This window comes from Crocodylus siamensis, chromosome 11 (assembly GCF_052110815.1).
Source record: "Crocodylus siamensis isolate JL-2025a chromosome 11, ASM5211081v1, whole genome shotgun sequence".
In the NCBI taxonomy this organism is placed as follows: Eukaryota; Metazoa; Chordata; order Crocodylia; family Crocodylidae; genus Crocodylus; species Crocodylus siamensis.
The window spans coordinates 42,261,473-42,279,197 of NC_143405.1; the positions used below are offsets into that span (position 1 = coordinate 42,261,473).

Below are 17,725 nucleotides of genomic sequence, written 5' to 3' on the forward strand. Positions count from 1 at the left end.
AAGAATTCTTTCAATGCAGTTTTATCTAATGTGGGACCACAGCTGTTTCAATGCATTTATCATAACCACATCATTTTTCTGTGATGACACTATAAGCAGAGTTTTGGATAAAATCATTCTTCTCTCAAACAATATGTGTTGCAGTGTTGAGGAACTGGATAGAGATTTGCAAAAAGATTGAATCCCTGCCTTAGGGGAAGTTCCCAAACCAATCTTAACTGGGGAAACATGATCTGTTTTAGACTCTGATGCATGTTGAACTTGGATCAACTGGAAGAGCCATTTTACAAACCACTTCAGCAATAACTGATTCCAGCCTGGCATGTCCTCATTTGGGAACCAGACCTGAATAGCAGAGAAGCCGCTGCAAAACACCTTTGGCACTTTGGAATCTTCAGATTTAAAAAAAAACAACTTTTTCATGCTCTTTGCACTGCTGGAGCAATGCAACAGGGACAAGAGAAGGGCCAATACTGGCCCTAGACTTCTAACCCTGCCTTAATTTTGCCAGTGACATGTCCATTTTGGCCACTCAGCACTCTTGAATAATTTTGGGTTGAAGGCAGGACAGCAGCTCACACTGAGCTTAAAGCTGTAGACTAGACAGTCACCTCACTGGGGTCACCTGACCGCCAGTTATCTTTCCTGCTTGGTGCTGGGGGCTGGACCTGATGATCTTCTGAGGTCCCCTCCGGCCTTAAATCTATGAATCTATGAAACAGCCTGAAGCTGCTGTGATTCCAATGAGTAGTGAGCAGCAAAAATAGTGAAAACTTGAACAAATCTAAGCTACTGCAAGGCAGTGCTCTCAGCCTTAATCTTTTCAAAGAACAGACTTATTTTCTTACCTAAAAGTTTTGTCCAGAGGCTTTAAATGGAACTTACAATTAATAAAATTAGGGCAGCCATGCAAGAGATTAACACTTTTTATGTGTGAGAGTTTTTCCAGCAGTACACAACCTATGTAGCTACTCACACAGATCATAAGTGATGAGTATCAAATAAATGCATGGGCAAAGAGATGTGTTCATATAAGAAAATAGCTGTTGATTTTGTGTGGATTGTATTATATCAACACATTGATCAAGGTTTGGACATGTGTTGTTTCTTAATCCATAGGCCTCTGTCCTAGGGGCATGTCCTTCTGATATGCCTCCTCATTCCTCAAAGGAGACAGTAGCATGGAGCTGTAGATGATGGTCCTAGATTGTGTCTGCATCTGCCCCAGATATTTTTTTCAGGCTTTTGAAACCCCTTTTGAAGCTCCATCTATCCTGGAGCATAAGCCAAAATCTGGCCCTTCATATTTAGTAAGCACAAAAGTTTTTGTAACTCCTCTAGTCACTGTTATAATAAAGGCCTGCTTTCAGCTTTTCATTTAAATCATAAGCAAAATAAGTACTGTATTTACATGCCACACTCTCCATTTCCTAAAAAATTAGCCCTCCAAAATTCAGCTTTGCAAAACGCAGTTCAGCTTTTGTGCATACACAAGCACATAAAATGTACTGATATCAGGAGCAATTAACACATCTGGTAATGTAGTTTCCATGCAAATTGTTTACTATACAGCCATATATATACCGTAGAGCCATTTATATATGTATGTGTGTGTGTGTGTGTGTGTGTGTGTGTGTGTGTGTGTGTTTATACAGTGTTCCAGTGTCTTAATTGTTCTAAAAGGTAAAATATTTCATTAAACTTCACACCCTCCACACGTGTCTTGTAAACAGCCTAAATTTGAGTTTTAAATACATTAAAATAGAGAATAAGTGTATAACACCCCCCCCTTTTTTTTTAGATGACAACTTTTGGAGCATTCCTTCATAAAGGTTCTTTCTGTAGGAATTACTTCAATTTGCTGGACTTGCTGGTTGTGGGTGTTTCTCTGGTATCATTTGGGATTCAGTAAGTATTACTATCAAGTGTAGGTGGTTTCATTCTTGCTTTGGGGTTTTAGACTGAAAACAGGACTTTGTAAGAGATTTAAAAGTCAAGGTCCTTCAAAAGGGATTAGAATTTGCATTTGAGTTAATCGCAAGGGCTTTTGTTGCACTACAGATAGAACAGCAGTCCTTACTGTTACTGTGAGCTGTTGCTGAAAGTAAAATTTAGGTCTTAGAATTTGTCCTTTCTACATCAGCCCACAGGCTGAGCATTTGAATATGCAGAGGAACATGCTACAGTGAGGATTGTAACTGGTGGTGAAGAGACTGTTTTTATCCTTTTTGGGCAGACAGAGCAAAGCTGTCCAAAAATAACCTTTAGCTGCCAACTGCTTCATTGGGGGGGGCAGTTCTACAGCAGCTCAAATCACCATTTAAAACTTCCCTTTGACTTGGAAAGAAGCAAGGCCAGGGCACCACTCAACTCTTCCCCATTTTTCATTCAACTACTATATTTGCTCTTGGCTGGTCATGATAGTATCACATTACATCATGTAAAAGATCAGGTGATAGTTTCACCCCATGTGAAACTACAAACGCTATTACTTGACACTGGCTAAAATGTTTTATTCTACTTCCCTATGAAAAACAAAATATTAGTTATGTGAAATGTTGAGCATCTCTTGCATAGTGCTGAGTACCTGATTCACTGGGCTGAAAATGAGGGAACTCACTATTTCACAGGAGTCACTTAATGAATCACAGGATAGAGTGCTTAGTTTGTCAAAGGACAGTACTGAATAATACTTTAGCTACTATCTTTTCCCAGGGACCAAACTTATCTGGTTCACATTGTAAGATCAGCTCATGTACTAATGATTCTCACTGCTTCTGAAACCAAATCATATTTTTTATATTTATGGGATTAAATCAGCATTCTCTGGGGGCGCATCTACTTGAGACACTAAACGAGCAATAAACCAGTTCTACTGAGCATTAGCACGACATAGAGAAAGCTGTGCTAATGCTCAGCAGAATTAGTCTACTGTGCATTAGCATCACTCAAAAGATGTCCACTGCGCTGCTGCTCGGTAGTGCTGATTACTGAGAATTGAGTTAGTTCCTGTTATTACAGGTATTAAACTTAATCCACAGTAAGTAACTACAGTGCATTAATGCACATGTAGACATGGCCTAGTAGTAATAAAGCAGCTGAGTATTTCAAAATTCTAATTTACAAAATGCTAAGACTTTTTCCATGTGCAGGGAAACTGCAGGAGCAAAGGTAATTTTAGTAAATCAGATCACAGACAAATAATAAACTGAAGAAGTAAGAGACTAATTTTTTTTCTTTTCTGCATAGGTCCAGTGCAATCTCAGTTGTGAAGATACTGAGAGTTTTAAGAGTCTTGAGACCCCTAAGGGCAATAAACAGAGCAAAAGGACTGAAGGTTTTTATATTTTTTTATATGTTCTTTTTCAGTTGGCCTCATTCTGCAGTCCTACTGCAGGCAAAGCCCCTACTGAAGTCCAAGGGGAATTTGCCTGGAGAAGAACACAGAGCCAGACCCTTAATCAGTTTGGGGTTCTTAGACATTCTAGGATCAATTCTGTCATGTATTGTAGCCATTTAAATCTGGAAGAACATCAGCTTCACTAAGGCTAGATTTAGGCCCATACTGCTTGCAAATATATCTTTGCCATTTATTCATTTTACTTGTACACTGCATATGTGCTGCCTGTCACTTTAAGAGATGAAGTAACCTACATCCAACATATTGCAGGTAAATTCAGAAATCATTCTACTTTATGGTAAGAACATTAAAGCAGTACCAGAAACATTCAGTCTGTTTTATGACTGGTTAATTTTAGGAGTGAAATTATCTAAATATATGGAAATACATTGTTATAATACATTGTACACTTTCATAACACTCAGTAATAACATTCAGTTGTGTTAACATTCTTTTCCCCTGCCCCCCTTTTCTTCACAGCACGTTGTTCAATGTGTCTTTGTTGCTATTAGAACTATTGGCAATATCATGATTGTTACAACCCTGCTGCAGTTCATGTTCGCCTGTATTGGTGTACAGCTATTCAAGGTAAATAAACACATTCTTCCAAAACATATCCTGCACCAGGGAATGCATTGACAGAACCAAACTGACTTCAGTGGGGTTCTGCATTGGAAATGACTTGGTCCCCTGACAGGCCAGTTGCAAGATCTTAAAGTTAACTTTTATGTTTACCTACATTTTTGTTTTATACGTAGGGAAAATTCTATCGGTGTAGTGATGAAGCAAAGCAGAATCCAGAGGAGTGCCGGTGAGAACTCTTTTTCTATTATTAATTTGACACATCACATTTTACTACTACTACTCCTCATTATAATAATTTTGATTGTAATTCATTCATGCCCAGAAACCTCTGAGCATTGTAACTAACACAGATAGGCAGATCATAAGCCATTTAGGTTTTTTGTAAGTCTGAATCAACATCCTAAAATCCAGCTGTGATTCTGGTGTCATAAGCAAACTAGCACTCATTAACTGATAACAAAGATCAGATATTTCAAGAAAAGAACTGCATCATTCTGAGAATAGTTTAATGCTTCCCATATCACAATTTCTTTTTTTTTTTCCACAGGGGGATATACATTGTTTATAAAGATGGAGATGTTGATAATCCAGTGGTTAGAGAAAGGGTTTGGCAAAATAGTGATTTCAACTTTGACAATGTGCTGTCTGCCATGATGGCCCTTTTCACTGTTTCTACCTTTGAAGGCTGGCCAGCGTAAGTGAACTGTGAATGTTTCCATAACACCATTGAAATTACTTTTTCAGGGCTGCTTTGCATCCTGGCACTGTCCATACACAAGCATCTGTGCTCTGTGGACCCTGGAGATTCTCAACCTGATCCTGGAAATTGCTGAGTTTTCTTTACTTCCAGCTGTGCCAAGGGGAATTGTGGCACTCAGCACCTTGCAGGATCAGTTTTCCTCTGAGGAAAGGCCTCATTCCCACTAAAGAAAGGGAGAGCAAGGCAAGGCTGCTGACATTTTGATAAATCTGATTTTGATACCATAATACTGGTTGTAACACTTCCCCTTCCAACTCCATCTTTTACTTTGTCAGTGACTATAGTAAGCTTCTGTTTTTCTTCACGTATTTGCTTCTGAAGCTAAGTTTTGTCATTTACAATTCAGAGCAGCAAAAATTAGTGAGGGAGGGACTTTAATTGTAAAGTGTGTTTGGGGTAATCTTTGGACAGCATATTCCAGCCATTTTGCCATCAGCAATTTACTGGCTTTTTAGCCTTTTAGGGACCCGTGGGTGCTTCCTGCTCACGAACAGGCTTCCAGTTCTAATTGTTAATTTTCTGACTTTACTTTGCTAAGCAGAACTCAGTGACTGCAAGTCCATCTGCAATACACATGAAGTCAGGTTGGTTTTCAGAACTGCTAAATAATTGAGCTTTCCTTTGTTGGCAAAGAGAATTTTGCTTTAAAAGTGTTGACACAAGGCTGGATATCAATCAAGCTTGGATCCTTAGAGCACTAAATGACTGATGGTTTGAGTATTGATTTCTTGTTTTTCACATACTTTCGTTTTTGTTGAAATCAGTGAAATCTTATACTGGTTAATGCCTGCTCTTTCAGTAACTTTAACTACAATAGAAATAATCCTCTGAGACATTTTACTCCTTTTAAATGTTGTTATATGTTATAAGGTTATTATATAAGCTTTTGTCCATTTGGTGAAATTTTGGTAGATGGCTTCAAGTAAGGTAGACCAGATTTTCAATAACTATCCAGTGGCTAAGTGAAATTACAATCTGCAGACTTTAGCATTATAACAGCAGTTAACATATTTTGCTGTTTTGTTTTTCAGATTACTATACAAAGCCATAGACTCAAATGGGGAGAATGTAGGCCCAATATACAACTACAGAGTGGAGATTTCCATCTTCTTTATCATATATATCATCATCATTGCTTTCTTTATGATGAACATATTTGTCGGTTTTGTCATTGTTACCTTCCAAGAACAGGGAGAACAAGAGTACAAGAACTGTGAGCTGGATAAAAATCAGGTTAAAATATATAAATTTTTTTTTTTTTGCTTATAAAGTTACTTTTTGTAATGCCATACACAAAACCAGCATTCTTCTATGGGTCAGAAGAGGGCAGTAGACACAAAAATTACACAGTACAAAGACTGGGTTCTCTAAACGTCAAAGTCAAAATTATTCTGTGGCCCTTTTCTGGGAAAGCCGAACATTTTGGTCTTTTTCCTAGGATACGTAATATTCTAGTGCACACTAAGGAAAAGAGAACAGTTACAGACTGGGCTTGATGCCAGAAATGGAGATATGAAATGTATTTTACACACACACAGAGTATCCTGGAATAGCCACACCATGGAATTTGCTTAGAGTAGATTACTTTGCCATTGTTTCCTATTAATTAGTGGACATATGCTGTGATTTACACATTCAGAAAAAAATAATCTATCCTCTCTTATGTGCTTAAATTCTCTGATTGTAGAACTCAGTAGTATTTTCTGAAATGGGTATGTTGAGATTCTTCAAATGGTTACAATCTGATCATTTTGAAGCCCAGTCTGCATGAAGAATCAGCAACCAGTGGACCTAGGCTGGTACAAACCCCTCATCTTGGATACAGTTTACACCTCTGAAGTATGACTTTTTTTGGTGCAGTTAGTCCAGCTTTCAAAACTGTAACAATATGATTCACATTGCACCAGTACATGTCGTATTATCCCTATGGGTTTGCACTGTTTTAGCTACACCGATGACGAAAGACCCAAAACAGACAAGATCTGCATTATCAATCAATAAATCAAGTCTATTAGTTGAGATTGAATTAGGATGAGTTTAATGGGCTTTATCAGGATCAGTGCTCTTTGGTTATCCCTCTGATGATGCAAGACACCATATATGAGCTAAACATCTTAGAATTTTCCTTATCATTATCTTACTGCTTTTTCTTATATAACTTATCAGTATATATTATTAATATACTGCTGTAAAGATCAGATGGGAGCTACTAAACTTGATTACTGTGTTTAATAATAAACATTCCTATTGAAACATGGCACTTAGAGTAAGTTGTATTCCCTACTGATTGTTTTAGGTGTAATAAAGGGATTTATAATACCAGCAGTCAGACATGAAATGCTAGGTATTCTCATTTAATAGCCCCCACTGAATCTTTCACAACAGTTTTTTTTTACATTTCTGCTTTTACAGCGCCAGTGTGTAGAATATGCCTTGAAGGCACGTCCACTGCGTAGATACATTCCAAAAAATCCTTATCAGTACAAGTTCTGGTATGTGGTGAACTCCACTGGGTTTGAATACATCATGTTTGTCCTCATCATGCTGAACACACTTTGCTTGGCCATGCAGGTAAGAATAAAGCAAGTTCCCAATTTACTGCATGAAGCCTTTGATTTGACTCCTGGGGAAAGAAGAGGGGATTTGGTGCTAATATGATTTCAGAGAACTTTATCAAGCTGACTTCTTTTGCCAAGTGACAAATTAAAAATAATTCACTAAATGATAAAAACTTCTTTCTGTTATGCATTCTGGGATGTGTTTTCATTCCAATAAAACTGTAAGACCATTCCTTGCATATACTCATAAAGGTCTGGCTGGTAGGGGAGAGTGGCAGACCTGAGAGAAGTAGCATAAAATGTACTCTGGCTTCTCTTCTTCTCCCTTTTCCCTCAAACACATTCATGCCTGTCTACAGACCCCTTGTGCAGCAACACTGAGATAAGGCCTTCCCAGTAATTACACAGAAACTGAATCCCTCCACTTTGATGCTGCCAACTCCATGCAGGAAGGTGAGGAGAGGGGAAAAAAGGTCTTCCTACCATTTCCCTTAGTGCTCTTGCACAAAGACTGCACAGTTATATATGTATTTATGTGTGCACTTGTACACCTGTATACTTGAAAACCAGGCCCTGCTGCCATTGCTTTCAGGGAAAGTTAAAGTGAAAATGACAATCAGGCCTTCTAACTCCACACAGCAAAACCTTTAAATAGCTCTGCCACAGACACATGGAACTATGACATGATTGGAGTAACAGAGACTTGGTGGGAGTTTGCATGACTGGAAAACTGTCATGGATGGGTACAAGCTGTTCAAGAAGGACAGGTGGGGAGAAGAGGAGGAGGAGTTGCACTTTATGTAAAAGAGCCATGTGATTGCTCAGAGCTCCAGTATGAAGCTGGAGATAGGCCCGTTGAGAGACTCTGGGTTAAGGTCAGAGGGGAGAGCAACAAGGGTGATGTTATGGTGGGCATCTGCTATATACCAGCAGACCAGAAGGAAGTGGTGAATGAGGCTTTCTTCAAACAGCTAGCAGAAGTTTCCCAATCAGAAGCCCTGGTTCTAATGGGGGGACTTCAGTCACCCTGACATCTGTTGAGAGGTCAATACAGTAGTGCACAGGCAATCCAAGAAGATTTTGGAGCGTGTAGGTGACAACTCTCTCACCCCATTCTCATTAATAAATTGAGCGACTGTGGCATTGATGCCTACATGGTTGAATGGGTCAAAAATTGGCTGATAGGGTGCACCCAGAGAGTGGTGGTGGACTGGTTGTACTCGACCTGGCAGGATGTGAATAGTGGGGTCCTCCAGGGCTTGGTCCTGGGGCCTACACTGTTCAACATCTTCATCAGCGACTTGGACGAGGGGGTGGAAAACACGTTGTCCAAGTTTGCCAATGATTCCAAGATGTGGGAAGAGGTAGGCATGCTCAAAGGGAGAGAGAGGCTGCAATTAGATTTAGAGAGACTACAAAAGTGGGTGAATGGTAACAGGATGGGGTTCAATGTAGATAAATGAAAGGTGCTGCACCTGGAGAGAAGGAATCCACAGCATACATACAAGCTGGGGAGTTCCCCGCTTATAAGCACAGAGGCAGAAAGGGATCTTGGAGTCATTATTGACTCCAAGGTGAACATGAGCAGTCAATGCCAGACCGCAGCCAGCAAAGCCAACCACACCTTGTCATGAACCCAAAGATGCATCTCAAGCTGGTCCAGAGAGGTGATACTCCCCCTCTATGCAACATTGGTCAGGCTGCAGTTGGAGTATTGCATCCAGTTCTGGGCGCTGCACTTTAAGAAGGATGTGGCCTGCCTTGAGAGGGTTCATAGGAGGGCCACCCACTTGGTTGGAGGGCAACAGGGCAGGCCCTATGAGGAGAGGCTGAGGGACCTGAACCGGTTCAGCCTCAGCAAGAGGAGGCTGAGGGGGTATTTGATGGCTGCCTACGAACTCATTAGGAGAGATAAGCAGCAAATAGGAAGAGCCCTATTCCCCCCAGCAGCACCTGGCATGATGAGGAACAATGGCCAGAAGCTGCTGGAGAATAGGTTCAGATTAGAGATTAGGAGGCAGTATTTCACTGTTAGGGTGGCTAGGATCTGGAACCAACTTCCTAGGGAAGTGGTCCTCGCTCCTACCTTGGGTAAATTCAAAAAGAGGTTGGATGAACACCTGTCTGGGGTCATGTGAGTCCAGCGTGTGCTCCTACTAGTGGGCAGAATCCCCAGGGAAGTCAGTCTGAGGAGAAGAGGAGTCCGGGGGAGCTGGCTGTACTTTAAAGAAGCCTTACTGAGAGTGCAGGAACAAACCATCCCTATGTGCAGGGAGACTAACAAGTATATCAGAAGACCAGCTTGTCTTAGCAGGGAACTCTTCAGTAAACTAAATGACAAAAAGGAAGCTTATGTGAAGTGGAAACTTGACAAATAACTAGGCAAGAATATAAGAGTAAGAATATAAGAGTATTGCTTGGGCATGCAGGGACAAGTCAGGAAGGCCGAAACGCAACTGGAGTTGCAGATAGCAAGGGATGTGAGGGGTAACAAGAAGAGTTTCTATGTCAGTAGCAAGAGGAGGATCAGGGAAAGTGTGGATCCCCTACTGAATGGGGGAGGCAAGCTTGTGACAGAGGAAGCAGATAAGGCTGAAGTGCTCAATGTCTTTTTTGCCTCAGTCTTCGCAGGCAAGGTCAGCTCCCAGACTCTTGTACTGACCAGTACAGTTTGTGAAAGAGGTGAGCAGCCCTCAGTGCTGAAAGAACAGGCTAGAGACTACTTAGAAAAGCTGGACGCGTACAAGTCCATGGTGCCATATGGGATGCATCTGAGCATGCTGAGGGAATTGGCTGATGTGATTCCAGAGCTATTGGCCATCATCTGTGAAAACTCATGGCGATCAGGAGAAATCCCAGATGATTGGAAAAGGGCAAACATAGTGGCCATATTTAAGAAAGGGAAAAAGGAAGATCTGGGGAACTACAGACCAGTCAGCCTCACCTCAGCCCCTGGAAAAATCATGGAGCAGATCCTCAAGGAAACCATTTCCAAGCACTTGGAGGATAAAAAGGTGATTAGGAACAGTCAGCATGGATTCTTGAGGGGCAAGTCATGCCTCACCAACCTGACTGCCTTCTATGACAAGGTGACTGGCTCTGTGGACGTGGGAAAACCAGTGGATGTGGCATATCTTGATCTTAGCAAGGATTTTGATACAGTCTCCCACAGCAGTGTTTCCCAACCTGTCTGCCGTGGCACAAAAGTGTGCCGTCAGAAATGAACAGGCGGGCTGCAGAATTTTGCCATGGCAATGACCTATAGTAGGTATGAGGATGAGAAATGCCTTAGGTGTGCCACGGAAAATTTTTATTAATGTAAGTGAGCCTTGGGCTGCAAAAGTTTGGGAAACACTGTCCCACAGCATTCTCAGAGGCAAACTAAAGAAGTATGGGCTAGATGAATGCACTGTAAGGTAAATAGAAAAGTGGCTGGAGCATTGGGCTTAGAAAGCAGTAATCAATGGCTCGATGTCTAGTTGATAGCCGGTATCAAGTGGAGTGCCCCAGGGGTTGGTCATGAGGCCGGTTTTGTTCAATGTCTTCATCAATGACCTGAAGGATGGCATAGAGCGCACCCTCAGCCAGTTTGCAGATGACACCAAGCAGAGGGGAATAGTAGATATGCTGGAGTGTGGGGCTAGGATTCAAAGTGACCTAGACAAATTGGAGGACTGGGCCCAAAGATATCTCATGAGGTTCAATAAGGACAAGTGAAAAATCCTGCACTTAGGATGTAACAATCCCATGTACCAGGACAGGCTGAGGACTGACTGGCTGGGCAGCAGCTCTGCAGAAAAGGGCTGGGCAGTACAGTAGACAAAAAGCTGAATATGAGCTAGCAGTGTGCCCTTGTTGCCAAGAGGGCTAATGGCATACTGGGCTGCATTAGTAGGTATGCTGCCAGTAGGTCAAGGGAAGTGATTCTTCCCCTCTATTCAGCACTAGTGAGGCCACATCTGGACTACTGTGTCCAGTTTTGGGCCCTGCAGTACAGAAAGGATGTGGACAAATTGGAGAGAGTCCAGCAGAGGGCAACAAAAATGGGAAGGGGCTGGGAGACATGACTTATAAGAAAAGACTGAAGGAACTGGGCTTATTTAGTCTAGAGAAGAGAAGACTAGGAGGGGATTTAACAGCAGCCTTCACTACCTGAAGGCTGGTTCCAAAGAGGATGGATCTAAACTGTTCTCAGTGGTGGCAGATGACAGAACAAGGAGCAATGGTCTCAAGTTGCAGCAAGGGAAGTTTAGGTTAGATATTAGGAAGAACTTTCTCACTAAGAGGGTAGTAAAACACTTAAACAGGTTATCCAGAGAGGTTGTAGGAGCTTCATCCTTCCCCGGCTAGACAAAGGTTTGGCCAGGATGATCTAGTTGGGAATGGTCCTATTTTGAACAGGAGGTTGGACTTTCTATGATTCTGTGTTGTTCTGAGTTATACTGTAGCGAGGGTAAGACAGAGAACACAGGATTGTCTTAAACATACAGGGCATGTATTTTGTTTGGTGTTACAAGTGTTTTTCACAATTGTATTATTTATATAAACTTCCTTCCTCTACCTGTGAGAGAGAAAGATGTTAAGTAACTCTTAAATGAACAGTGGATAGAAGAGGAGGTGTAGTTACAGGTTAAAGCATAAGATTGGGAGGAGAGTCTGGAGAACTAATTTCTCTTTCACAGACTTAACTTTTGACAAGTCAGGTCAATGCTGTACTGAAGCTCCTCCTTTGTGAAACGGGTACGGTAACACTATCTTACAGAGTATTGTGAGAATTGTCTTACAGTTAATACATTAGGAATAACAACAACAATAGTAATTTGTAATTATATATTCTAATTAATTGGTGCTAGTCATAGGTCCAAATAATGATAGTTACTGTTAATAACATTTTTATTGGTTAATATTTTAAAACACTCAGTGGAGTGTCTGAATCCCAAATATAAGTGTCCATCTGTCCTCTCTGTGGTAATTTATGTCCAAACTGAGCTCCATGTATGGTAATTTCTACCTGCAATACACTTTAATTTATTTAACATTTGGTCATTCCCAAAATCATTCATCCACAATACAATTTAGAAAGAACATAGGAAACTATTTATAAATGTTTGTTCTAGCTAGCTATGTGTTTTTTTGAGTGTCTGTTTTCCTGCCAAACGCATGCAGGTATTATTTCAACTCCTCTTTGTTCTTAAAGCTGTTCTGTATTGATTTCATATGTATTCTGTGCCATCATTTTTATTCTTATTTCAGCTTCTGCCATTCTCTTTTTGACGTTTAAGCAATAAAGATTTTTGTTAATACAAGGACTGGTCTGGGAAGTACAGGCATTCTTAGTGCACTAATAAAAGTATTTTTATTTCAGACTCTTTGAGCTTATGTATGAAAACTGCTAATCCTCAGGGCAAGGGAAGAGCTGTAGACAATGATCAATATGTTGATTCTGAATGAAATAGGGGAAAAGAAAATATTAGGTGTGAAATCTCACTTGAAAGTGTTTTGGAATCTGAAATGGCACAGGAAGACATCGTACTCTGACCATCAATGAGAAAGTGATGTTATCTTGACACATTTGCTGTGCATTTATATTCACTTAATCTTTCACTGCTTCTCTTGTATGTCACATCAAGTAATTTGGTCAATCTGCTTTGATCCTGTGCTTTCTAATGTATCATACTGTCCTTCTTTAGGCGGTCCCTCTTTTATGTAACTATCAAGAAAGGCTGTTACTGGAATACGTTTTCTTTCCATGTTTATTTTGACTCAATCCTTCCCTTTGCTTTTTCCTGCATTTTACTATTCTCTAAGCATCCTGTACTTTACAGCAATTGCCTCTTTTTCTACTTCCTTTCCCTACTCTTTCACTCTCCTTCACCAACACAATAGATTTTCAAAATGGAAAGAATTATTAAAGTCCAGTTAATGAGAGTGTACAAGCTTTTACTCTTGCAAAAGAGTTTCTATTGCAAGTGAGATCTTCCAGGTTGACACCTAGGCTAGGGAGAGACGTTAACACAAACTGGTTTAAATGATCAAAAACTGGTTTAAATCTGTAACAGAACAGAAGTTCAGTTCACATAAATGAGTTTCAAAATGGCTGAAACTGGTTTGAGATAAACCTGGTTGAATGTAATATCAAATTTAACTGATTTGGGTCAAACCAATTTATGCAGTGTCTGTTCCAGTCCCCTTACTGGTTTAAGTTAAATCAGAGTCCCTCCAGCATCCCAGCGTGGTCTCTGGGCTGGGCAGTAGTCTCTGCTCCAGAGGGCTGAGCTGGTCCCTCCCCTCTGCTCTCTGGCTGTGGCTCTGGCAGCGACTTGCAGGCACACAGTGTCTGCCTAGCTTCTTCCAGCTCTCCCCTTACCCCCTCACCATGCCCTGCTGAAGCTGGGATTCCCTCCTCCCCTCTGCCTTACACAGACACTTATCAGCATTAGCTAGGGTACCACATGCTGGTTACGGTCCATGTAGGAGACAGGACACAGGCAGGCTGTACTGTTTGGGGCTTTTGGGAGCTAATCAACAGGTAGCGGGTAATTCCCTCCATTCCTTCTTTGGAACAAGTTGTTTAAGAAGAGCTTGAACTAATGAGAGATCCTTTTTTTTTTGCTGATGGGCTAATAAATTCTCCCTGCTATGTAACTAAATGCTGTGTAAATCCCTACTGGCTCCCTCGCTGACCAGTGAAATGGGGGATCCCTCCCTAATCAGAGCATCCTGCCAAGGTCTGGACACTTTCCCCTCAGCTCAGCACTATGAAAGGGAAGGGAGGGCTACTCTAGCACCCCTCCAGCTTCCAGCATGAGCCTCTACAGGCATGTGCCTGCATTTTTTCAGTCCAGAGGGGATGTCTGTGCAGTTACAAACTGATTCAGCCTAGGCAAGTTAGATTTACCTGCAAAGATTGAATGAATTCAAAAGCTCAGGCTTTTTGAATGTCTGTCCCTAGCCCTAGAAGACCTTTCTTGTGGAAGAAGCATGTTTCCCACCCCTCCCAGGAAAAAATGACTTAACGCTTGTATGTTCATGTGGTTTCAACAAACATAGGAAAAAAGAAACAGTGCTTTATGGGAAGAAGAATTGCGTCAGTTTAACCTGGCTTGCCCAGCATCTGTATAGCTTGTACACTTCAACAGGGCTTTTTGGCACTTTTATCTAATAGCTGATTCAAGTGACCTGGGTCAAGTTGACAGTTCTTTTTCTGGGCATGTGCTGTGCTCAACACAGGGGCATGCTAAGCTGAAAGTACAGCACTATTTTATTTTTATTTTCCATGTTTGCAAGCACCCATGGTTTCTACCAGGAGAGCAGCAATTCTCTCAGACAAACCTGTACATGGCCTACATGTGATTATGTATGTTTTTTGCTTTTTTAATTTAAATCAGTAAACTCATATAAGCTGTCTAAATCCTTTAGAACGGAGATGGCCAACCTGCAGCACAGGTGCCACAAGTAGCACAGACAGCCTCTGTGCGTACAGTGCAGTGAATCGGGGAGGGGAAAGGCAGCACAGCAGCAGATAGAACAGAAAGCAGAGCAATAGGTCAGGCGGGGGAAAGGGAGTGGCAGTTTCAGAGAATGCAGGGCTAATTTGTGACATGCCTGCCTGGAGGTTTGGCCCCCACTGCTTTAGAATGCCTTCCCTTCTAGTCTTAATACAATCTATCAGCTGTTCTAAATAGATATATTAGTGGTATGTCACACAGTTGTATCAGGCATGCTAAATGGCCGTTGCTTATCTAGCTTTTTCCTGTCCACTCTTATTGTTACTGATCATTTGAAAGACCAGTTTTATTTCTGAGTCTGTCTCTCAGGGACTGTTCGAGGTATGCAGTGGTAAGCATTTACATTTGAGCTGAACTCAGTTGTAAACAAAAGCCATCCAATCCTTTTTGTATTAGTAATACATTCTTCCACTGAAGAATTCTTAGCAGAGCTATTAATTGGACATACATTTTGCTGGACTTTATAAATGCCAACTGTTGATCCATATCAGCCTGTTTTCACATAATATTCTTTCGTACTTTAATTTTTATTCACAGCACTACGAACAGTCAAAGCTTTTTAATGATGCAATGGATATTTTGAATATGGTTTTCACGGGAGTATTCACCGTTGAAATGGTTTTGAAAGTCATTGCATTCAAACCCAAGGTAAGCGTTTATACATAATTAGATTATCACTGGGACTATAAGTATATCTTGAATTTCCCACTTGCTATATATTATTAAAATGAGAAAACCTACGTATTTCTCATGATAAGCTATCTGTAAAATCGTCATAGAAATGTTAATCTGATTATACATATGTATATATACAGGAAATCAGATATAGAGATCAGTGAGAAAATACTACCAGGTAACAGATGAGACACGGAATATTTTTGAGGTCATGAAAAGGCCCCTTTCTAAATCAGATGTATCATTTCCTGTTGCAAGCATTACCAAATATAATGTTCAGAGGCACTATACTGACAAATTTAAACAATTAAACTATAACCCTTGATAACAAACAATGTGCTATGTTGTATTTTCTTTTATAAACTGTAGCTATAGGCCTGATCCTACAAAGCTGCACAGGCTTAATCAGGTAGTCCGTTTGGTTTTAACAGGGTTACTCCCATGCAACAGGGTTTGTAGGCTGAGCCTATAATAGGTGTTTGAGATTCCTTACCTTAAAGGGACACTGTCAAGGCCAGATTTTCAAAATAAATTGAATTCCCAATCTTGTAAGGAGACATGTGCAGCTATGACCCTTATTCACAAAAAGGGGTCACCAGGGACCCTCATGTCAGCAGGAACTACATAAGCTCAGATGCCCTCCTGCAAACATCTCCAGAGAAGTTTGGGACATAATTTGGGTACTTCAGTTTCTGGGCATCCTCTTCAAGACAATTTTCAGGGGTGTTGAACATTTAGAGTTGTGATTGCTTAGCATCTCTGAATCTCAGGGCCCAGTGGTTCAAGCTAAGTACCCAAAATACAATGCCCCCAAAGTTATAGCTCTTAGATTTTTAAATGCCAGCACATGTACTTAAAAAAATCCTGTGACACTAACAATAAATTATTAAAATAGAAAAAACAGTAAAAATCAAATGTAATTGTCATCACCTATCTAGTCATTCACTTATCACATTATATCTGTGATAGTGAAGAGTAGCCAGACAGAAAAGCCAAGTTTTGCTGTCATTTACAATGAAGTCTGATTTACTTGGGGGATTAAACTGGCATAACTTAGCATGTTTACTGACTAAACAGAAAGGGAAACAGGCCAGTCTCACTTTCCTGACCTCATCTGTGTCTGGTAAGTTTCCTCTTTCCAATTCCTTCTGAAAACATCTTTAAAAAGGCTTAATGTCAAGATAATGAAGCTGTCAGCATCATAATCTGTTCATGGATTAAAGCCCCTAGATTTGCTTGTGTAACTGACATAAAACTCCAAATCTGAACTAGTTTTAAACTCAGTTCTGCCAGCAGAGCAGCCTGTGGCAGCCCAGAACCCACATTATTTTACTTGCCTTAGCATTTACTTCTTGGGTGAATTTTGGAGCCCAGACTGAGCTCTGTGCTGTCACAGCTACACTGCTGGGAGTTACCCAGCTTGTTCCTTGAAAGCTGGCTTGGGGTTTTCTATACAAACTTCATTCACTGCAGTGACTGCTATATGGACATACCTTCTGAACTGCCAGTGCAGCACATAGGTTGGGTACAGACATTACACTTTTACTGGTATAAGTGATCAGAAACCAGTCTATACCCCTAACTGAACAGAAGTTTGGCACACAAAACTGGTCTATACTTGTAACAGAAGTTTGGCACACATGGACTGGTTTAAAAATGTCAGAACCTGGTCTAAAATTTGCTCTCCCCATCAAAAGGTAAAATATGTGTTGTATTTGCTACTGATCTAAACTACACTGCTTATAGAAAACCACATAATTTAGATTGATTCCACCTTGGGCTTTTTGAATGTCTGTACCTAGCCATAGTGGGCATATTCCTACCCTGTCATGCAAAAGTCTACAGGGTTCTGCTTTCTGTTCCATTCAGTGTCTACATAATTAATGTAGTTGTTTTATTTTTATGTCACTACTTGAGTGCATCTACATGTGCCATTAAGGGGCAGCAATAAACTGTGGAGCTTATTGTTCTGCAGTTTATTTCTCCTGGGAAGCTCCCAGGTATCCATCTGCACATGTGCCCGGAGCACAACACATTGAGCTGGGTCACAGCAGACTTAATGAGCTGTGAAGGGGTTGGCTGGGGCACAAGAGTACTTCATTTTTGGGCTAGCCAGAAGGCAGCTCTGGCACTGAAGCACCCTCATACCCCAGCCATCCAATCAGCATCTACACATGCACTGCTGTGCATGAGAAAACTCTGCAGTGGGGTATTTATAAGTCTTACCCTGCTGCAGAGT

At 40.9% G+C, this 17,725-nt stretch overlaps 1 protein-coding gene across 1 annotated transcript in view; it reads left to right on the plus strand.

Moving 5' to 3' along the window:
- CACNA1D (calcium voltage-gated channel subunit alpha1 D) overlaps positions 1–17,725 on the plus strand; it is a 432,804-nt gene that overhangs the window by 315,282 nt on the left and 99,797 nt on the right. The window contains exons 22-29 of the mRNA XM_090022496.1: positions 1,802–1,908; positions 3,250–3,337; positions 3,881–3,988; positions 4,159–4,211; positions 4,533–4,679; positions 5,777–5,978; positions 7,158–7,316; positions 15,349–15,459. Of these exons, the coding sequence (XP_089878622.1) occupies positions 1,802–1,908; positions 3,250–3,337; positions 3,881–3,988; positions 4,159–4,211; positions 4,533–4,679; positions 5,777–5,978; positions 7,158–7,316; positions 15,349–15,459 (975 nt within the window). The remainder of the gene's footprint in view (positions 1–1,801; positions 1,909–3,249; positions 3,338–3,880; positions 3,989–4,158; positions 4,212–4,532; positions 4,680–5,776; positions 5,979–7,157; positions 7,317–15,348; positions 15,460–17,725) is intronic.